This window comes from Panthera tigris, chromosome E1 (assembly GCF_018350195.1).
Source record: "Panthera tigris isolate Pti1 chromosome E1, P.tigris_Pti1_mat1.1, whole genome shotgun sequence".
Lineage (NCBI taxonomy): Eukaryota > Metazoa > Chordata > Mammalia > Carnivora > Felidae > Panthera > Panthera tigris.
In genome coordinates this window covers 42,497,954-42,519,662 of record NC_056673.1, presented here as the reverse complement: position 1 = coordinate 42,519,662, position 21,709 = coordinate 42,497,954, and the positions used below count along the sequence as shown (strand labels likewise).

The 21,709-nt window shown below is 47.8% G+C and overlaps 3 protein-coding genes across 7 annotated transcripts in view; 2 read left to right on the top strand and 1 right to left on the bottom strand.

The window, feature by feature from the left end:
• Positions 1 to 3,454, top strand: part of EFTUD2 (elongation factor Tu GTP binding domain containing 2) — a 39,425-nt gene extending 35,971 nt beyond the window's left edge. The window contains exons 22-28 of the mRNA XM_007093828.3: positions 147 to 273; positions 466 to 553; positions 1,231 to 1,349; positions 1,548 to 1,642; positions 2,127 to 2,280; positions 2,428 to 2,535; positions 2,878 to 3,454. Coding sequence (XP_007093890.1) covers positions 147 to 273; positions 466 to 553; positions 1,231 to 1,349; positions 1,548 to 1,642; positions 2,127 to 2,280; positions 2,428 to 2,535; positions 2,878 to 2,973 — 787 coding nt within the window. The 3' untranslated portion in view covers positions 2,974 to 3,454. The remainder of the gene's footprint in view (positions 1 to 146; positions 274 to 465; positions 554 to 1,230; positions 1,350 to 1,547; positions 1,643 to 2,126; positions 2,281 to 2,427; positions 2,536 to 2,877) is intronic.
• A 548-nt stretch (positions 3,455 to 4,002) lies between these two features.
• Positions 4,003 to 6,595, bottom strand: HIGD1B (HIG1 hypoxia inducible domain family member 1B). 3 transcript variants are annotated; one of them, XM_015542740.2, is made up of 4 exons: positions 6,417 to 6,595; positions 5,432 to 5,626; positions 4,689 to 4,823; positions 4,003 to 4,085 (listed from the first exon to the last, which is right to left on the bottom strand). In XM_015542740.2, the coding sequence occupies exons 2-4, from the start codon at positions 5,529 to 5,531 to the stop codon at positions 4,021 to 4,023; spliced, it is 300 nt and encodes a 99-aa protein (XP_015398226.1). In that variant the 5' UTR covers positions 5,532 to 5,626; positions 6,417 to 6,595; the 3' UTR covers positions 4,003 to 4,020. The 3 variants fall into 3 exon arrangements, with proteins under 3 accessions (XP_015398226.1, XP_015398225.1, XP_015398224.1); XM_015542739.2 differs by having other exon boundaries at positions 5,432 to 5,582; XM_015542738.2 differs by lacking the exon at positions 6,417 to 6,595 and adding an exon at positions 5,672 to 5,917 and having other exon boundaries at positions 5,432 to 5,582.
• Positions 6,596 to 15,083: 8,488 nt separating this feature from the next.
• GJC1 (gap junction protein gamma 1) overlaps positions 15,084 to 21,709 on the top strand; it is a 34,685-nt gene continuing 28,059 nt past the window's right edge. The window contains exon 1 of one of the 3 annotated variants that reach the window (XM_007093817.3): positions 15,084 to 15,229. The gene's annotated coding sequence lies outside the window, so the exon portion shown is untranslated. Of the gene's footprint in view, positions 15,230 to 15,727; positions 15,791 to 16,144; positions 16,268 to 21,709 lie in introns of those variants that run through there. The other 2 variants (XM_042966381.1, XM_015542757.2) reach the window with 2 other exon arrangements.

Genomic DNA, 21,709 nt, shown 5'->3' with positions numbered 1-21,709 from the left:
AAGCGCTACAGCTTGCCTCCCCAGGCTCTGATACCACGTGTCCTTCTGGGAAGCAAACTGTCCCCCGGGAAGACGGGAATTGTGACCCCAGGATGCAGAAATTGCAGAGCTGCCGGAAAACCTCCATTTCCTCCTCCTTCCCCTAGGAAGAAACTGGGAGAATTCTTCCAGACCAAGTACGATTGGGATCTGCTGGCTGCCCGTTCTATCTGGGCTTTTGGCCCTGATGCCACCGGCCCCAACATCCTGGTGGATGATACCCTGCCTTCTGAGGTACAGCATAACTAACGGGAGCCGTGCAGTGGTTTCTTTGCTGTGGAGTGGAAGAAACTACAAAGTGTACTTCCTTTCCCAGAAGTATTTTGTGTCTTCTGGTGAATCTTCTTACCAGTATACTTACCTTCTCCTCCCTCTAAACTGATTGTTGCCAGGGTCACTGCTCACAGGCCCTCATGTTTTGTGCAGGTGGACAAGGCTCTTCTTGGCTCAGTGAAGGACAGCATTGTTCAAGGTTTCCAGTGGGGAACCAGGGAGGGGCCCCTCTGTGACGAGTGTAAGTTCCGACAGTGCCTCTGCCTCCCCCTCTCCAGCCCTGTAGGGTCCTTTTGCCTGGGTGTATGAGGTGGGGTGGGGTGGGGTCATGTACGGGACCTGGCAGGAGAAGCAGCTTGGGGTACATGGGGCCATTCCATATCCTAGGTCAGCTTCCTCTTCTCTCCTCTCCTCTCCTCCCTCCCCATCCAAGTGCTATTGCCTGGGACATCCCGGAAGGGAAGTCATTTCTAGACGGACATTTGCTTCTCAGTCCTGAGAAGGAATGTGCTTGAGGAGAGGTATAAAGAGGAAGATGGGATCAGAGTGGTTTATAGACGAGGTTGGATTAGTGGGCCGGAAGGTGCAATTCCTAGCACTTACTCTATATCCAAAAACAATTAAGTATCTACAAAAAAAAAAAAAAAAAAAAAAAAATCCCATAAACTTCTAGGAAAGCTTTACAATGCCTGAGCGTGGCCTGAAACAAACATAAAGAATGTGTGCCTAACTTCTGTCCTCTGCTATAGGCCTTAGTATCCTATCAGAACACCCATCTGCAGGGTGATTTTGTCCCATATCTTTTGTGATCTTAAGACAGCTGCCATGCTGCTAGAGGCTCCTTGGTGCCCTGCGCGTGGGCCCTTGACTAGCACCAGAACCACTCCTCAGTCATCAACTCCCCCATCTCCTTTCCAGTGATTCGAAATGTCAAGTTTAAGATCCTGGATGCAGTGGTTGCCCAAGAGCCCTTGCACCGGGGCGGGGGCCAAATCATCCCCACGGCCAGGAGAGTTGTCTATTCTGCCTTCCTCATGGTAAGTGAGTGGAGCTGAGTTGCTCTGGGGCACTATGTGGAGATTCCAGCTATGCGGGTCTCAAGACCACAGTCCCTCCAGCGTTTTTCTCTGTCCAGGTCCTCAAGACCACAGTCCCTCCAGCCTTTTTCTCTATCCAGGTCCTCAATCCTCAGCCTTGCCCAAGCTAAGGAACTCTTTCTTCTTGCCCTGTTGCAGGCCACTCCTCGTCTGATGGAGCCTTACTACTTCGTGGAGGTCCAGGCCCCTGCAGATTGTGTCTCTGCTGTGTATACTGTCCTGGCCAGGCGCAGGTGAGCCATGGGCATGTTAGGGATGGTGCAGGAGCACCGCAAGAGTAACTGGGCTCCGTGGGGAAGGAGGTGGACCTCCTGTACTGTCCCTGCTCCTAGAACCTAGTGAGCTGGTTTTTCAAAATGAAGTAGGAAAGGATTAAGGCAGACCCCTGCTTCACTGCAGATAAAAAGTTGAGATTCCTTCTTGGACGCCTCTCTGTGGAGAACCCCCCCCCCGGGGAAAGTACTGAAATGTGTCAGTGGGGGAATGTCTGTAGGACCTTGTCCCTTCAGTGTTGCCACTCAAATGTAGCAGTCACTACCCCTTTGGCTGCCATGGGAAATGACACTGAGGCCCCCCCCAGCCTTTTCCATCCACTGTAGCACGATTGTGGTTATTCTTTCTTTGATGGTAACTCTGTGTTGTATATTTGGGACAGATTCCTTCTCTGCTTTTGGTCTCTGAAGGATGAGGGACTCAGCCTTTGTTTTTCTGTCGCAGGGGGCATGTGACTCAGGATGCACCCATCCCAGGCTCCCCTCTCTACACCATCAAAGCTTTCATCCCCGCCATTGACTCTTTTGGCTTTGAGACCGATCTGCGGACTCACACCCAGGGGCAGGCCTTTTCCTTGTCTGTCTTCCACCATTGGCAGGTGAGAAAATGGTGCAGGCTGGCCAGTGCGGCCTCCCACCTGTTCAAGGCCAGTCTTCTCTGGTCTGTTCCCCTTTCAAATCCCAAGTGAGATTTCCAACGTCCTAGAGAAAAGTGCTGGACCATTGGAAACCACTTTGCCTTTCAGATTGTGCCCGGTGATCCTCTGGACAAGAGCATTGTCATCCGTCCCCTGGAGCCACAACCAGCTCCTCACCTGGCCCGAGAATTCATGATCAAAACCCGTCGCAGGAAGGTATGTGTCCCTCAGGCCCATTGCCAGCCCTTAATCCCCAGGGCTCTTGGCAGGAGTTGGATCTCTCTTCATTTCTTCCTTTGGGACCCTTCTCCCAAAGACTGAGAGCGGTTTACCGTACAACGCAAAGAGGTGCAATCTGTCCAGGCCTCGGGCCACCAGACCCGGGACACAGTCTGACCAGGAAGGGAGCGCCTTATCTTCTCCAGTGGTGACTCCTGAAATAGCTGGTCCACAGCTTCACCCCACCAGCCCCCCACCCCAGCACAGGCCTCAGGCGGCCTCCAGCTCAATCGGCCACCACATAGGGGTCTTTCTTACATCTGTCCCCACTCTCTGCAGGGACTGAGTGAGGATGTGAGCATCAGCAAGTTCTTTGATGATCCCATGTTGCTGGAGCTCGCCAAGCAGGATGTTGTGCTCAATTACCCCATGTGAGTGTCGGGACTCCTGGCAGCCCCTGCTCCCTGCAGTGGGCTGTATCCTGGACTTGAAGCTGGGACCTGGTGCGACCTGGACTCCCATGTTGTCAGAGAGCATCTGGGAGCTGCTGTGGCCATTTTTAACAACCTCAAAGCCTCCAACCCAGAGTCCCAACGAGGGAAGAGTATTTGGCCTCCTGGTTCCTCTGCAGCCTCTGCCTGGCTCCATTCCCAGGGAACAGAGAAGAGCTCGGGCTCAGAGAAGGAGAAGGGGACAAAGTGTTTAACCCCAAGGGGCCCTGTCTTCAGGATTTACATGGAATTTTTTTTTTTTTTTACAAGTTTGACCTTAGACATGGATTTTAAATGAACAGAACATTCTGACCTCTGCCTTGCTCTGTTCCTTTCATCCCTACCCCCCCTGCCCCTCCCCCTTTCCTCCAACAGTCTGGTCTTGGCACTTGGGTTCTGAATGAATATATGTCATCTCATGTGAAGCTTCACGGTCTCTTCTCCCAGCTGCAGTCTTCCTGCCTGGGTCCCCAGGACAGCGGCCTGTGGTGGGAGGGACGCGTGCCTCGTAATCCAGTGCTCCCGTGAGCATCGGGGCCACTTTCTTGCCACCCCCCCCATCCCCTGCACCTACCACCCGGTCCTCTCTACCGTGCTGCTTCTGGTTGGGACCTGGGGTGGCTTAGGAGGTATTGGGCTTCTGGGATTGGAGGCTGTTGCCCCTGGAGCTGGGGGCCAGAACTCTGATTTCCAAACCTTTCTCTAAACCTACACACACACACACACACACACACACACACACACACTCTCTCTCTCTCTCTCTCTCTCTCTCTCTCTCTCCACACACACACACACACACACACACACACACACACACACCAGCCACTACTGGTCCCTAACTCTGCCCTGTCCCGTGTGAAGAGGAGACTTGATTTTCCTCAAAGCTCTGCCCCGTGTGAAGAAGAGACTTGATTTTCCTCAAAATGCTTTATTAGGAACGTACCAGGGATTGATGGACGAGGCTCTGGCTGCCCCGGGCCCTACAGGAATCCTACTTCTCCCCGGCATCCGGTGCTGTTCTTTTGATGTAGTCTCTGTACATCGTGTACACAGCACCTGCAGGAAGGAGAAGGGAAAACAGCCCATAACACCCAACCCTGTAGCCATCCTCTGGCTCTCCCAGGAGCCTGACTGCAGCCGTTCCCCTGAGGGTCCAGCTTCCCTGCTCAGCTTCCCTTTCTGCTCTAGCTCTCAGTAGCTGCTACAAGTACCTGCAGAGCCCTTCCGTGTAGATTACGTCTCTGAGAAACCCCACAGCAACCTGCGAGGTCGGCAAGCCAGGGTGCTTACCATCATGTTGCACATGGGGAAACTGAGGCTCAGAGAAAGGGACTTGTCAATGGTCACACAGCTAGTAAGTAGCTGTCTGCCCCTTGACCCACAGAGGAAGGGAAATTCAGCATGTGTTCTGCTGTGTGACTTTTCTCACCTCTCAGGACAGACTGCCATAAAACCAACTGTGCACCATCCCCACGGGCCTGGGACAGGAGGCCAAGCAGGGACCCCTGAAAATGGCTTGGTTTGAGGGTTTCACCCAAACCTCCACTTGCTGTGGAGCCTGGTGGGACTGAAATCATGGTCCTTTAACCATCGGGACTCACAGCCAGATTTTGTCTAACAAGCTGCGTTTTCGTTCTGTGACCCCCACCAGCCCCTCACCTAGCAAGACCGCACCCACGGCACAGGCCTGCGCTGCCACTCGGGTGTGAATCAGGTGTATGGACATCTTGGTGGAACCACGAGCCTTCAGCCGATAAATCCGGTATGCTGCCACTGCCAGGCAGCCTCCCAAGCCTGTAGGCAGAGAACATGACCCTTGGGCCTCAGTCACCGATCATATGGCTCCCCTGATGAGACCCTTTGCAGGCGGGGCAGGCTGGGCATCTGGATAAACCCCTACTTCCGTGCCGCTTCATGGTGGGAGACGGGGGACTATGAAGAGAATATCGAGTTGTTTACTCCCAATGGCATTTTCAAAGTGGCTGTCTACCTCCAGTGAGCCCTCTACATACAAATAGCCCATCACGGGCCTCCCCCACCCCCCATTTGCTCTGCTCCGGACCCTCCTCCAGCCATGTTGGCTCCCACAGCTCCTTTTCTTTTCTCCCAGGGTCTGGAGAAAGGAAGCCCTGGGAGACGCCAGACCGCTCTTTCCCATCCTGATGCTGGTGTCGATGCCCCCCATTTCCCTGCACCCCAGGCCGTCAGTCGGCCACCACCTCCACCCATCCAGACTCCTTGTCAGGCGTGTCCCTTCCCTTGGCACCTTTGCTGCTGGTTCACTCTTCTCCTAGCTGTTGGCTGTTCCGTGGGCAGGACACTTGAGTCCTCTGCTTCCTTTGAAAGGGCTAGGAGACCTTTTCCGTGAGAGAAGGCCCCTCATTCCCTACTTTACCACTCACCTACAGGCACCAGTGGAGACTCCCTGGTCTTCCTCAGGAACTTCTCAGACACACTGTCTTCGCCTTCAGGTGGTACCCACCAGCCTTTGTTAGCAGACATGATCCTGGCTCCAGATGTCAGCAGCTGGGGCTCTGAGGTTTCAGCCCAGTCCTACAAGGAGGCACCCCATAACAGGAACTCCCAATTCTCCTCAACTTGGGGGGAAAAGAGGGGAGTTGCCTGCTAAGAACCTCTCTTACCATCCCCGACACAGCCCCTACTTGAGAAGATGTCCCAAGTGTCCTGTCTCATATGGCTGGACCACTACCGCCATCCCTTCTTCCTCACGTCTGCCTCTTCCCCAGCTCATTCTGACTGTTTTCCCTGCTTCCCCCTCCTTCCATCTGTATCCCTATGTGATCCTTGGGTCAAGAAAAGCAGCTGGAAAAATCCACAGATGAGGGCGAGAGGAACAGGCCTTGAGCCTTGGGACCCCCACTGGCCTGGAGTCTGTGAGGGTTGCTCCTCTGGGAGCTGCAGATCCCACAGAGCAGGTCTGGCCCCAGGGAAGCAGGCCATCCCAGACAGTGTTCCAGCACTGGTTACCGAGTCACCAGAGCCAAAAATTAAAATAATTGGACATTGATTTGTGAATAATTTAGCATAGATTTTGGACATTAATACTAGCAGAACTAATTCTGGTCCCTGAACTGCTCCCGTTTCCATTTCTTGCCAGGTTCTTTGCGATTGCCAACCCCCTGCCTCCCTCCCTGGGCTGGTGACCCCTAGTGCTCTACTTGCTAACCCCCCAGTAAACATCTGCTCTGATCACAAACTAGACAGAGTCCCAGAGTCCTGGTCCTTAGACAAGGGCTTCTGCCTGTGGGGTGCCTTCTAGGTCTAACCCGTGAGACAGATGCCCTGCGTGAGGCGACCTCCAGGTGCCTCTCTCCTGGAGGAGCAAGGACTGTCAGCCCCACACATTCTTAACATGCTGGTGCTTACCCTAGGAGATGGCTAGAAAGTAGAGTGCAAGCAGCCCGGCCAGGGCTCAGCATCTGCTGTTTTGAACCGATCAGGAGCTGATGATGGAGCTGCCACTGTGGGGTCAGGGAAGCGAGCTTTCTGTGGACTTTGAAGTCTGGAATGGAGAGGGGAGGAGATAGGCCAGGGCATCAGTCTTAACCCCCCATTTGCTGAGTTCCAGGCCAGAGCTCCATGCACTAGAAAGTAATGAAAGATCACATGGCAGGAGGCCTTAACTAGATTCAGTCCAGTAATTCCCATGGATGTAAGGGGTTGGATCAAACAGGAACTTGATACAGAGAACTGAGATCGGAATACCGAGGCAAGGAAGGGTAGAGATCATGGCTTCTCCCCCAAGCTATACTGCTTCAAACACTCATGAACAAAGTGGGCTGTAAATAAAATGCCCCAATTGTGGGAGGCAGGCCCTCTGGTCTTGGTCTTGATCCTTTTCAAGGATGCTTTCTGGATCAGGGAGATTCATCCAATTTGTAACCGCTAGGACTACCTCGCATCTCCAGGGATCCTTGTACTACAGGTGGGGGACGGGGGCATGGGGAGAGGGGGGATGATGTTCACTAGGGACAGAGGTGACAAGTGGCCAGGCTTACCACCTATTCTGTTTGAGGTATTTACTTTTCAGACCTCTCAAATGTTCTATACAGTAGGGAAGGAACTGAGCTTCGGAGAGGCTAAATGATCTCCAAGGTGCACAGCTAGTAAATGGCAGTGTCAGCATCTGAATGTAGGTCTGACTGGTTCCAGAGTTTGCTTCTAGCCTACTTCCCAGGGGCTGGCTAAGCAGAAACCCTCTCCATTGAGGCTGAAGCTTAGGAGTGCTAATCAATCTCAGCATCCTGGATTCGGAGAAGAGGAAAGTACCTTCTTGCTAAGCAGGAGTGAAAAGATTGACGTACGCTACGGAGAATCCCACTCTATCCCAGCGCTTTGTTCTTACCCTAGATACTCAGCCCCATGTGCCTGTCCTAAAGGGGCTTTACAGCACAGAAAATCCGTCCAGCAGCTGATGTCTTTCTTTTCTCTCTCCAGCACTCACTGCTCTAGGAAGAGACCCAGGGTCACAGCAGCTCCCCAGAGCCCTCACATATCCCCAGCGTCCATGGGAACTCTCCTCCCAGTCATTCACACACACTCTCCCAGGCTGCCTCTCCTGGTCCCAAGAGTGACCTGAATTCTCAAGAGATGGATGGTCTAGGCCAGAGGTAGGGGGATGGAAATGCCTGGATGACACAGAGCAAGAATCAGGATCAACTCCGAGCCCTTTTGTAGAACAGGGGCCAAGCTGTAGAGGGCAAAGTTCAATTTAATTGAGAAGTTCTCCCTTCTTGTTGGGATTCTGTTGATGCTCCTACAGCATCTCAGCCCAGAATTGAGAAAATAATAATAGACATAGTTGCTGTGGTTCTCTGAGCACCTATGGGGCAAGAAGTGTGCTAATTGCTTTAAGGAGGTTATTTTATTTCATCCTCATAACTCTGTAAGGTAGGTACTGTTATTCCCCTTTCACAGATGAAAAACTGAGGCTTGGGTTAAATGTCCCGCTCCAGGTCACAATAAGTGACAGAAAAAAAGAACCAGACTTCTAACTGTTCCTAAAATCAAATCTCACTGTTCTGGACGAATGGGAGGACTATTAAGCGGAGGGAAAGTCTTGAAATAGAAGAAATAAAATTGCTTTTTACTTCTGAGAACACACAGTAACCAAAACTTCAAGGAACATTTCTGTAGAGTCCTGCTTCAGTAAACAGAGAAGATAAAATAACATTTTTGTTAATAGGCCAAGTCTTCAATAATTATTGCTATTTAAGCATTTCTCCATAGTCATTTATGTCATACGCCTTTTTTTTTTCTTCCAGGTCACATCACACCCCGAGACATTCTAATTTCAAGGGGTCTCAATTGAGTGATGTGGACAGACTTAACGAATCCAGAGTGTAGGCCAGAGTCAGAGTCAGACATGGGGTCAGTTAGCTGCTTGGCCACTCTCTGAATATTTGGTCTTCTATCACTCAACCTCTTTTGAGTCTGTGCCGTCATCTGTAAAACGGAGGTAGCATCTCCCCAAATGGTTAGAATTTCCCTCCATGCTGCCTGCTCCTCTTCCTCCCAAATGAGCAAGCGTCAGGAAACAACGGGTAGAGGCTGGGGGAGAAGCGGAAAGTCTCTGACAACAGATAGAAAGGTTACCACGTTCTGGGTGGTCCAAATTCAGCACACCCCTGTCCCTCTCCAACCTCCTTTCTCTGGCTTCCCCACCCTAACAGGAAGCTTTGGGCTCATTCTCCCCATTCTGTTGGGAGGAGGGGTGGCCAGGACTTGAAGCTCCATACAATCTAAGGCACCGCTGTGCTATATATAGCTCCAGGGAGCTGAGGGCCAGGACAGGGGAGAGAGGGCCAGCAGCTCTTTTGCCTTGAGCTAAGGAGTGCTGTGAGGGAGGCGATGCTGAAGAATGAACTGGATAAGGAACAGAAGATCTGAGTTGGGCCTGGAATGGGGAGGACCCAGACTGAAGGGCTGGAGGAATCACAGGAGAGAAAACACTAGGCCATATATAGTAGTGTCTCAGGGACTTGAGGTGCAAAGAGTGGGGGGAACAGAAACAAGCTGGGGCAGTGGAAGTTTCCAGACAACATGGCTAGACTGAGGCACCCTCTAGAAAGTGCCCGGGGTAGAGAGGGTAAGACATCCTCCCCCTAAAAGCAGGCACTGGCTTCCAAGGACACCCCAAGAGTCATGGGCCTGGGACCAGGAAAGTGCCTTTGGTACCTCTTATCTTTCTGGGGAGACTATGCACGTATTTAAAAAGCTCTGGGGAGGGGTGCCTGGGTGGCTCAGTCGGTTAAGCGGCGGACTTTGGCTCAGGTCATGATCTCATGGTCCGTGAGTTCGAGCCCCACGTCGGGCTCTGTGCTGACAGCTCAGAGCCTGGAGCCTGTTTCAGATTCTGTGTCTCCCTCTCTCTGCCCCTCCCCCGTTCATGCTCTGTCTCTCTCTGTCTCAAAAATAAATAAACGTTAAAAAAATATATATATATATTTTTTTTAAATAAAAAGCTCCGGGGAGCTCCTAGCTGGCTCAGTCAGGGTCTTGAGTTCAATCCGCATTTTGGGTATGGGGCCTGCTTACAAAGGTGAAATCGGGGCGCCTGGGTGGCTCAGTCAGTTAAGCCTCCACCTCTTGTTTACTGCTCAAGGTCGTGTTCTCACTGTACTGAGATGGAACCCGGGTCAAGCTCCACACGCTGAGCCTGGAGCCTGCTCCGAATGCTCTCTCTGCCCTTCCTCTGCACGCATGCTCTCTTCTCTCTCAAAATAAATAAACAAATAAATAAAATGTTTTTTGGTTTTTTTTTTTTAAGGTAAGATCTTAAAAAGCTCCTAAGAGGGTGGATATAGCGACTGGAAGGCTGCATCTGACTGTAGTGAGGCTGACATAGAATCACATCTTGTGAAGGACCAATTTGGAGCTGTGTATTTATACACACCTGCCTCAGATGACAAATGGATGCTCCAGAGATGGGAAACGTTTTGCTAAGATCCTTATGTTGCGTGCTTTTGAATACCCAAATTACCTGGCTTCCTCTAAAGAACACTGTGGGAAGGAGCTAATGCCTTTTGGAGCCTAGGAGGATTACGCACTTTACATATTTTACTTAATCCTCACAACAATCCCAACAGATGGATCTCATCCCCATTTAACAGATGAAGAAACCACGGCTCAGAGAGCAAGTAAATGACTGACCCATCCAACCAATAATGTTAACCACTATAGACCACTTTCCAGTGGAAAACTAACATATCAAGGAATAATGTGACTTCGTGTACAGTTCTCTCTCTCTCTTTTCTTTTCTTTTTTTTTTTTTTAACATTTATTCATTTTTGAGAGACAGAAAGCACGAGCAGGGGAGGGGCAGAGCATGAGGGACACAGAATCGGAAGCAGGCTCCTGGCTCTGAGCTGTCAACACAGAGCCCTATGTGGGGTTCAAACTCACAGACCCCGCGGGATCATGACCTGAACTCAAGTTTAATCGACTGAGCCACCCGGGGCGCCCCCCTCTTTCTCTTTTTTTCAATGTTTATTTTTGAGAGAGAAGGCGACAGAAGATCCAAAGTGTCCTCTGCACGAACAGCAGCAAGCCCAATGCAGGCCTTGAACTCACGAACGGAGAGATTATGATCTGAGCCGAAGTCGGACGGACACTCAACCAACTGTGCCACCCAGGTGCCCCCATGTACATTTCACCATCGCATTCTCACACCATCTTAGAAATAAGAGTAAACAAGTGCAAACAGCTGGGCAGAGCGAACTTGCAGAAATTCAATGACTGTGCAGCTACCCCACTCCTTCTCACCAACACAGACTAGCTCCTGCCCCAGCACCCTGCATTTTAGGTGCATCCAAAAGTCCTTGCCTGGTGGATGGTACCGGAACAGGGACCTCTCCCACCTCCCCCCTCTCTCCTCCCTCCCCCAGCTCCTGCACACTTCACTTATTCTTCATTTGCAAGTAAATTGACCTTAATTTAAAATTCTGCATTAATACACAGGAACTGCTAACTGGGCTCAGGGAACGGGCTGTGGGGGTCTCATCTGATGTGGGAAACAAAGGCAGAAGGAAATGGCAGATAAAAATAAATTTCCTTATAACCTGTAGCCCGTTGACAAATAACTTGAGGCTGGCAGGGTAAAACATTTCTCCAGGAACTCCCTACTATCTTACCGTGAAGGCTTCGCTTGAGGGAAAAACAACCTTAGCTTGACAAAACCCTACCTCTCTGAGCCTTTGCTTCCCATCCCCCAGGACACGAGAATCTACTCTGAGTTTACTGGCCAAGTGGGGACCCTGGAAAATGTGTAATGGAAATAGTGACACACTGCAGTCTTCAAGTTGACCCTACGGTTCCCAAACCACAGAGCCCCAGGGTGACTCTCAAGTTTTCAGACTGGATTTTGATCCTTTCCTGCCTGGGCCCCATGTGAATAAAAAGTGATGCGGTTCTCACAGCACCCGGCTCCATTCCTCTCTGCCAGAGGCTTGGAAACCAGACCCATTTCCCTGTTTGAAGCTTGAGGCTTTTTTTCCTTCCCTCCAGTAGCCTGCCTTTTTGTGCTAGCCATGGCAAGCTTTCAATCACTCACTCTTCACTCTGCATATACTTGCTAAGCACCTACTATGTGCTGAGCTCTGGTCCAGAAACTGAGAGGCAGGCAGTGGTCCTGCCCTCAGAAAACTCACAGTCTAATAGCTGTCCTGGTTTGCTCCAGACCCTGGTGACTCCCTGGATCAGAGATCCCCTTAATGTGGGAAACAAAGACAAATGAAAAATTAAATTTTCTTACTGCCTACAGCCCATTGGCAAGGCCTTGAACAGTCAGTGACCTTCCTCTAGGGGCTCAGCTGCCTCGATGATGACATTTTGCTAAGGGCAAAGGGAATCTTAGCTTAACATTCCCCCCCCCCACCCCAGGATCCTGTAGGTCTACTTTAACATATAAAAATTCCTTTGGGGGGCAACTGGGTGGCTCAGTCGGTTAGTGTCTCACTTTGGCTCAGGTCATGATCTCATGTTTCATGAGTTTGAGCCCCGCATCAGGCTCTGTGCTGACAGCTCAGAGCCTCGAGCCTGCTTTGGATTCTGTGTCTCCCTCTCTTTCTGCCTCTCCCCCACTTGCACTCTGTGTGTGTGTGTGTCTCAAAAATAGTTAAGCATTAAAAAAGAAATTAAAAGTTCCTTTGGAAACTTCCTTTATCTCTACTCCCCCACCTCCTGCCACCAAGATAAATGTTAGCAATCATACTCCAACCTTATGGCCCCCTGATATACATCTGAAGGGTTTCATGACTGAGGTTTTAAGAAACAGTAATAAATGACCATTTCCTAACAGCAGTTAGCCCCTCAAGGTCCTGGAAAACTTGTTTCCAAAATATCTTAGAGGGTTACTCTATCCCTAACTGCCTCCCAACCTGAAGGTATATAATCAGTCACCTGTCACAACCCCAGTGCAGCTCTTTCTGCCCACAGTCCTGTCCCGTGCTTTAATAAAATCACCATTTTGCACTGAAGACCTCTCAAGAATTCTTTCTTGGCTATCAGCTTCAAACCCCAACACTTCAAACCACATCCCTTTGGCTCGGGTTTCTGGCCTCAGTTTCCCACCTATAACTGAATTAAGAGATGTTACTAGCTGGCAAAGTGATAGAAGAGAGAAGCATTTTATTTCTGTTTTGTTTAGTTTTGTTTTCTAACTATCCAGAGGTAAAACAGCTTAGCTTCCTTGGGTCTCATTATTTCCACCTTTAAAAGGTTTCTCTACCAGAAGAGACAGGGCTACAGGTTTGGTAGTAAGGTAACAAATATAGAAAGGGTATTGTTCTGGGGCGCCTGGGTGGCTCAGTCGGTTGAGCATCCGACTTCAGCTCAGGTCATGATCTCACAGTTCATGAGTTCGAGCCCCGGGTCGGGCTCTGTGCTGACAGCTCAGAACCTGGACCCTGCTTCAGGTTCTGTATCTCCCTCTCTCTCTCTCTGCTCCTCCCCTGCTCACATGCTGTCTCTCTCTCAAAAAGAAAGAAAGAAAGAAAGAAAGAAAGAAAGAAAGAAAGAAAGAAAGAAAGAAAGAAAGGGTATTGTTCCAAATCTCCATGAAGAATGGGCAATGCTAAAAGGTAGGAAGCCTTCCTCAGCAGTTTCATCCATGAATTTATAGGATAATAATACCTAATGAACATTTAATATATATTATTTATACACAGTATATAATACATGCTTATTCATATATTATTTTATATACAATATATACATATATAAGTGTTTTTATGTTCATTCATTTATTTTGAGAGAGAGAGAGAGCGAGTGAGCAAGCAGGGGAGAAGCAGAGAATCTCACGTAGGCTCTGCATTGCCACACAGAGCCCGACACCAAAATCAAGACTTGGACGTTAACTGGATAAGCCACACAGTGCCCCTATAATCAAATGTCTTAACACACTTTATAAATGTATAAATGTTTTTTATGTTTATTTATTTATTTGAGGGGGGGGGGAGGGGCAGAGAGAGAGGGAGAGAGAGAATCCCAAACAGGCTCCGAGCTGTCAGTGCAGAGCCAGACTCGAGGCTCAATCTCACAAAATGTGAGATCCTGACCTCAGCCAAAATCAAGAGTTGGACGCTTAACTGACTGAGCCACCTAGGTGCCCCATATTTTAATATAGCACTTTAAAGGTTATTATTGAAGTCTTACTATGCCACGAAGTGCACTATCAAATGTGTACGGCTCAGATGTGAACACTGAACACATTTGTGTATTTAGCATCCTGATCTAGAACAGGACCAGTCCCCCAGAAGCTCCCTCATGCTCCCGGGTGCCTATCCTTCCCCCAAGGTAACCACTATCCTTACTCCTAACAGCACAGAATACTTTGGGTTGTTTCTGAACTTTATATAAATGGAAAGTTTTGTGAGATTCCTCTATCTCGTGTGTGATTGTAGATTGTTCATTCTTATTGCCGCGTAAGGGATCATTGTGTGAATATAACATTTTATCTATCCTTTGTACAGTTGTTGGACACTTGGGGTGGTTTCCAGCACAAATAGTGCTGCTATGAATACTTTAATACATGTATCTGGGCAAACATTTGTACATATTTCTGTGGAATTTCCATGGAACTGCAGAATCATAGTGTATTCATATGTTCAGCTTTAGCAGATAATTGCCATTTTCCAAAGCGATTTGTTCCAATGTATAGTCGCACTAGCAGGATGTTAGTTTTAATATTTCAATCAGCTTATACAGTGATGTCTCTTGCGTTTAGTTTGACATGTTCTTTTATCGTATTTTCCTATATTTACAGGGTCGTTACACTTGTCATTTTAAATTCATTTGTAGAGAGGTAATGTGGTAATGAAGGGGCCTGGGGACGACTGAGGCATGGAAAGTGGAGGCAGAGGGCAGGGCAGGGTGGGGAGGAGAACATTACCAAGCAGGTAATGAAATGGACTCAAGCAGTTAGGTTGAAATAAACAAATATTACTCAGAAGTAGCTGCCCAATGAACCTAGAGGCTCAAAGGGAGCAATTTTTTTCTTTCACTAGAGAGAAGCCAAAAATCTGGATTTAAAAATTTTGGCAGTTAAATCATACTTTCAGAAAACGTGCTGGCCAAACAACTTTGGTCAGTGGGCCAGATGCCCAGCCCTCTGGACCAGCCGTTAGTTCCGGCCTGGCTTGAGAGGTGGGAGCGTTTGACCTGTCACCTCATTTGTTAGAGCTTAATCTCCTCTCTGGTCAAAAGAGTAAAATGGAAGCCTGTCCTTTTGTACAGTGACGGTCAAAGGAGATAACTCAGGAGTACAGGAGTCGTCGAACACTATACAAAGTACTCTCCTTAGTACGCCTTCGGTCGTCACGCATGGACTCGCTGTCCTTAAAGCATTTGAATTTTCAGATTCCTTGGAGCAAGTTTAAGACTGGAGATTCCCATGCAAATCTCCCGAAGGTCCTTTGAATGGGATCCTGCTGGGATGCAAGGGGTTAAGAGGAAATGGCCTATTAGGGTCTCGCTAATCTGAGAAGTCCAGGACCTCAAAAGTATCCAGAGCGCCACTAAAAGCCACGACGCAGAGCTAGGATGGTAAACCCGACGAGGGCCCGGAGGAGCAGAACCTAGAACGGGGCATCAGCATCCTGATGTGTCACACTGGACCCAGGCCTCGGCGGAGCGCACGGAAGACAACTCCCCAGCTCGCAGGACCAACCTAAAATGCCCAGGTAAGGCGTGTCCTCACGGCGCCGTTAGTAGCCCGCCCAAGTGAGGCACTGCGCGCCGGGGGACTGCCGTCCCGAGAACCAAGCGGGAGGAATGAATTGTGCGGGAGGCGAGGTCTGCGCCCACCCGGGTCCGGACTCCACGCGGGTGGCACCCACACGCTCTGCACCTCCGGGACCGCCCGGGAGCGCGCGAGGGCCCGACCGCAGAAAGTTGGGACGCTCGCGCCGCCGCCCGCGCGCTCCGGGGCGCCCCCTCCCACCCGAGCGCCACGTGCCGCGCGCCCCCTGCTCCCAGGCCGCGGCGGGACGCCCCCGCCCCCACCGCGGCGCGTAGTGCGCAGGCGCCTCCCCGCGGGTCCGGGCGGCGGGAGCGGGAGGCGGCGGCGGGAGCGGGTTCGGCCTCGGCTGGAGACTGAGGCGAGGGCGGCGGCGGCGGCGAGAGTTGGAGGAGAGGCGCGGGTGGCGGCGAAGGCGATGGCGACGCGGGGCACATGAGGCGGCGGCCGGCGGGACGGGCCGAGGCCCGGCGGAGGAGGCGGCTCCGGGGGAACACGCCGCCCGGTGAGGGGCGGCCGCAGGGCCGGCTGAGAAGCGGGCAAGGGGCGGGGCCGGGGGGGGCGGGAGAACTTATGAGGAGGCCGGAGAAGGGGCGGGGGGACGCGGGAGATGGGGGTCCCGGGAAGAGTGCGGTGGGAGGGGGTGCTGCCGAGACTTCCCGCCGATCCCGGAGGGGCGTCTGCCCCGCGGCCCGCCGCTGCCCCCGTCGCGCCCTCCCCCTTTGTCCCTGGGCGCGCGGTTCCCAAATTGGGAGGGAAACGGCCCGGGGGTGGGCCAGGGCGGCGGCGGCCGTGTCGGGCGGGCGGGGAGCCCGGAGGACCCCGGGCGCGCACTTGGGCGGCGCTCGGCGGTGCTCGCAACTCCTCGGGGCGGTTAGGGGCGCAGGGCCGCGCCGGGGCCGCCCCTCGCCGCCGGGGCGCTTCGCGGGCTGGTCTTTGTCTCCCGACGCTCGGTGCCTGACATCTCTTCGGGCGGCGTGCGGTTCGTTTGACTCTTTCCTCTAACACCGCTGCCGGGACTCCTGCCTCCCATCAGTGTTTCAGACAGGATTTAGTTCGAGGGCTGGAAGGAGGGAAACGGGGGGCGGGGGGAAATGGCGCGGTCGCCTCTTGATGAACATGTTTCCTTTACTTAAAATGTTTTTTTTTCCACTTCGTGAAACTTTGGACGACTTGTTTTGTTTTCCCCTCGATCTCCAGATTCAAAATTAAGAGAAGGCGCTAAAGCTGTGATTGTGGCCAATTGTGTGGTTGGTGGCTGCGTTTGGAGCTGAGTTGAAAGGATTTACGTGAATGTGTGGTTTAGAATTTGCGTTTTTTCCCCTCTTCCCCTGCGATTGTTTCAAAGAGTGGGATTCGTTTTTCTTTGCGAAGCGGGCGAGTTTGGATTATCATTTGAAGGAGTATTTGTTGATTGAGAACCTGCAGTGGTACAGATTTCATTGTGCTCACGCTTTATTTTGTTAGCCTGAAGACTGCACTTTGTGGAATCGAGTAAATCGAGTTAGAGTAAGTTCTGAATTAGCCTTATCTTGTGCCTGGGTAGTCCAAAATTATTATACGTTCCTGTTGTGTATACTTTCAAGTGAGTATGTGTGAAAGCTCTTTAAAAATCAGGTTGTATAAATGAAAGGGGTTTTAATTCTGATAAACGGAGAACAGTGTATATCAAATACATCACATATGTATAGAAAAGGGGTTTAATAATGCAATTTAGGGATCAAATTCTTTACCCCCTAAAGAGAGTTTAGGTATTCAGATTAAGAATGCGGAAAATTAAAAATAAATAAATAAATAAATAAAATTTAAAAAAAGCATTCAGAAAAATAAGCTTAATTCCAGAGCTCCTGACTAAATACACTGTGAATTGTGGTTCGTTTCCTGGAGTTTTTGTTGGTTTTATTTTTTGGAACTTAGTATGGTATATTACAGTTGCTTTGGATTTCTTACGTGCTATGTAATGGGAGAATTCAAGAAACATGAACTGACTCTTCTGGGTAAAACGTAATAAGCTGTGGTAAACAAATCTGCATCATTGTGTTGGCCAGGTCTTTGTGAGCAGAGTGTTGTAATTAAAAGACATTTTGAAGAGAATACATAGGAGCTATATGGAAGTTCTCTCTTTTTCACTTGTCCTGATTTGTAATGGTTTAATATTATATACTACTTGTCTTAAACTGTTGTGCACTTTTCCAAAGCATTGCAGACATCCTTTCTAAAAGTCAACGCTTTTAGCTTCTTTAGAGGTTGTGTGACTTCAGAATTGGTTTTCCATCTGTGCTAGACCACAATTCTCTGAAAAAGGAGCAGAGGACCCAGTACCTTTCTAGTCCGTTAACGAAGGTAGAATTGACTTTTAGTCTTCAATCCAAAGGATTTAAGAAATTAACATATCTTCAACATAACAATTTGACTTAAATACTGTTACCCCTTAACTTTTTTGTCCTTCTTTTAATTATTTGTATAAATTAGCCAAAGGGAAGGGATGGAGGGTCTGCCTCTGATTAGCCACACACCTCCCACCTTAGCTCCAGGCTCTCCTGTCAATTCAGTAATTGGGATTCTAGAATACAAAATAGGTAATTAAAATCTGGAGTATCATTCTCTTAATAAATGGATGGTTTGTTCCATGCCTAATTCAATGCAGAGATGAGTTCCAAAAAGCTGGGGTTTTTTTATTTGAAGTTTGTTCACATTTCAAAATAAATGAGAGGTGTTCCCTTTTTAAAATTATTATGAGTCTGAATAGTTAGTGCAACTGGAAGCATATTTATTTTTTTCTGAATTGGTGCTTTTTTTTTTTTTTTACTTGCAAATGTATTTACTTATTTTTATTAATTGATGCTTTGCTTGTAGCATAGAAACGTGCGGCTCCTATCAGAAATATTGGATAGAAATTTAGGCAAAGAGGGGTGCCTTAGTGGCTCAGGCTGTTGAGTGTCCTACTTCGGCTCAGGTCATGATCTCACAGTTCGTGGGTTCGAGCCCCATGTCGGGCTCTGTGCTGACAGCTCAGAGCATGGAGCCCGCTTCAGATGTTATGTCTCTCCCTCTCTTCCCCTCCCCTGCTGATGCTCATTCTCACTTTGTCTCTCAACAGTAAATAAAAATGTTAAAATTTTAAAAAAAAAATTAGGCAAAGAAAAATGGGATTACGTTTTTTTGTAGACCATTTGTTTGAGAATACATACGATAACAGATCTTAGCTGATACCATTAACCTGAAACTTAACAGTTCTGAACTGTTATCAGCTAAGTGCCAACAATTTTCATACATGCTACTGCAACTGATGAGTTTAGTTTTTGTGGAAGTAAGGATCTATTAAGTCTGAGCATTGCTGTTTTCTACAGGTCTTTAGAATGAATGACTTAGAGGGGCGCCTGGGTGGCTCAGTCAGTTAAGCATCTGACTTTGGCTCAGGTCATGATCTCACAGTTTGTGAGTTCGAGTCTCACGTTGAGCTCTGTGCTGACAGCTCAGAGCCTGGAGCCTGCTTCAGTTTCTGTGTCTCCCCCTCTCTCTGCCCCTCCCCTGCTCATGCTCTGTGTCTCAATAATAAATAAATTAAAAAAAATTATTAGAATGAATGACTAGACAGGCAGTACTGGCTGGCATATGGTGGTAGTACATTCTTGAGTCTCGCCCACATTGCAGGAGTTGACAGCCCTCAAGTTTGATATTTAGACCTGTATGTGTAATGTGTTGCCCAAAGCAGTTTTTTTCCCCTAAGGATGAGATCTCTTTGCAGATAGTATTTTATTTCTGAAGAAGAGAAGTGTTCTGTGGAATGAGTAGAGCCCTCAGTTAAAGCTGGTTTTTTTGAAGCTGTAGTGCATGTAGCACCAGCACAATTTGGACAAAAGTATTCTGGTGGCCATTCATTATTCTAGTGAACTTCTTTTTTTCTTCTTTCATTCAAGTATTTATGTTAGGCACTGAGCTAGGTGCTGAAGATGAATACTATGTGGGTTTTGCTCTCAGAATGTTTATATTTTGAGCACTTTGAATTTAACATGCTGAAAGGTTTAGCAATTTGGAAATTATCTAAAATGTTTGGAACAAAAGAAACGTATAGGATTTTGGAGTAAGTTTTTTTATTTTTTTCTTTTATAGAAAGGGAATAAACTTCACACATCCTCATTACCCTCTTATCTCTAACTCATTCAAGACTCATACTTACAGAGATTATTTTCGTCTCCATCTTTGTATGATTTATCAGTTTTGACTGAATTTATTGTTACTTAACAGTGTTACAACATTCCTTTTGGGAATGTTCAGAATAAAGTAGATCTGGACTTCTATTTTTATGGAATTCCCTTTGACTCATTCTTGGACCTCAGATTCCTAATTGCCCATTTCAGAATAGGTGTTTATTTGGATTCAGAAATGTCCTTTCTGAAGTACTCTTTTCTCTTGGGTTCTGATTTTCCTTCCTTGCTCTCTGGCTATTCAGGTTTTCACCCCATCTTCTTCTACCAGATCTTTAATTGATGGTTTCTCTCAAGTCTTGATCCTCTAATCTAATCTGTTCTGTGGCTTCAGTTACTCCCAAATTTTTGCCTGTAGTTCAAACTTATTTTCTGATCCAGGCTGCCTACTCAACGTCTCCACTTAACCACTCTCAGAGGTACTTTGAATTGAGTTGCCCAGACTGACGTGTTGATCTTGGCTCCAAAGCTAGATCTTCATTGTACCATTTCATTAAATGGCTCTATCAGCAACTTACTGAGGCTCAACTCTTGCGATTTCTCTTTACTTTTAGTCTCCCCATCCTAGTCTAGGCAGGCCACCTTGTCCTAAGACTGTTAGAGTCAATTATAAATGGTCTTTCCTCATTCACTCTTGTTTTTAAAGGGGGTCAGTAATATGGGATATTAATACAGAAAAAGTAGTAAGTAATACTACAATAAATACTTAACCACCTTGCAGCTTAGGAAGTAAAACATTACCACTACAGTTGGGGTCTTCTGTGTTTCCTTACCTGCTTGCATCTTCCTTCTTCCAGCCTCCATTGTGGGCCTCCTTACCAGAGATCATCACCAGTTGAATTTATTGTTCCTTTGCATTTCTTTATACTGTTACTACATATAGTATGTAACCTAAGCAGTATATGCTCATCTACTCTTCTCACAGCAGTTAGAATTATCTTTATAAAACAAATTTAGTCAAGTCACTTACCCGAAAACTTCTGTTTTCCCTTTAATCTTCATTTAACCAGATGTGATCTGGCCTTGCCTACTTCTCCAGCATCGTTTCTTTGTACTTTTTTGTTATGAATGGTCTAGCTTGCTGACGTTTTCCCCCCATTCCTTAAAGGTTCAAAGCTGACCCAAGGACTTTGTACATGCTGTAGCTAATTCTTCTGTCTGGAAAGCAGCTCCTCAGTTCTTCAGAATATGCTTAAATATCAATTTGGGGATAAATCTTTTCTGATAATCCTAGATTTGTGTAGGGAACTCAATGTACTCTGCACTTTTATAGGATTTATCACAGTTTTAATTAATTATTTGTATGATGCCTATTTCACCATTAGACTCTTCTGTATATTCCATAAAATCAGAAGTAATAATCTATCTTGGGTAGCCCAGTATCACAACACCTAGCTTATAGCTTATAGTTCATTTCTGTATTCAACAATTATTTGAGTGCTTTCTAATTTCTTTTTTAATTATAATTGCTGATTGTAGTAAAGTAACTTCTGACAAAGCTCTTGTTCTTCTAATTAGAAGCCTCATTATTGTATGTTGTTTTTTGCATTATTAGTCTAATAGGCCAATATAGTGCTAGTTCCTTGGTAAAACTTACTTTTGTAAACTTACTAATAGCCATGGCCTGAGCAATCTTCAGCAGTTTTATTTATTTATTTGTTTATTAATGTAATTTATTGTCAAATTATTTAGCAGTTTTAATAGACCAAAAATACAGTGGTCACTAATGGTATAATGTACACCAAAGGGAGCTCTTGCCACCCCAGAAAATAATCCTAGCCGGTTTAGGCAGACTGTCAGATGTAATAAAGAACTTGAAGATTAGTTTTTTTCTTTGACATCCTATACCTAGTTCTGATTTTCATTTCTTCCTGGGCCAAGGGTCAGTATAATTAATGTCCCAAGACACTAGGACAGTTCTACATTAAGGCCAATGTCAACAGTTTTATACTTGAGAATTTCACTTTGTTGACTTTTTTTGGAGTAGGTAATACATTATGTAGCATAAAATCTGAAAGGTATAAAAGGATTTGCGGTGAAAAGTAAGTCTTCTCTTCGTACTCAGTCACTCATTTTTTTTTTTCTGCTGAAGCAATTATTATTTACCTTTTTTTGGGAATTCTTCTAGAGGTACCCATACATTCAGTATGTCCCTACACACATACATAAATGGTAGCATACAATACACACTGTTCTTTAGCCTGCATCATTCACTA

Excerpts from the sequence above, each read along its gene's own strand:
- HIGD1B (XM_015542738.2), bottom strand. Across the intron at positions 4,824-5,431 it reads GTCTCCACTGGTGCCTGTAG|GCTTGGGAGGCTGCCTGGCA; the intron begins GTGAGTGGTAAA and ends CTCTGCCTACAG. Across the intron at positions 4,086-4,688 it reads CGTGGGTGCGGTCTTGCTAG|GTGCTGTGTACACGATGTAC; the intron begins GTGAGGGGCTGG and ends TCCTTCCTGCAG.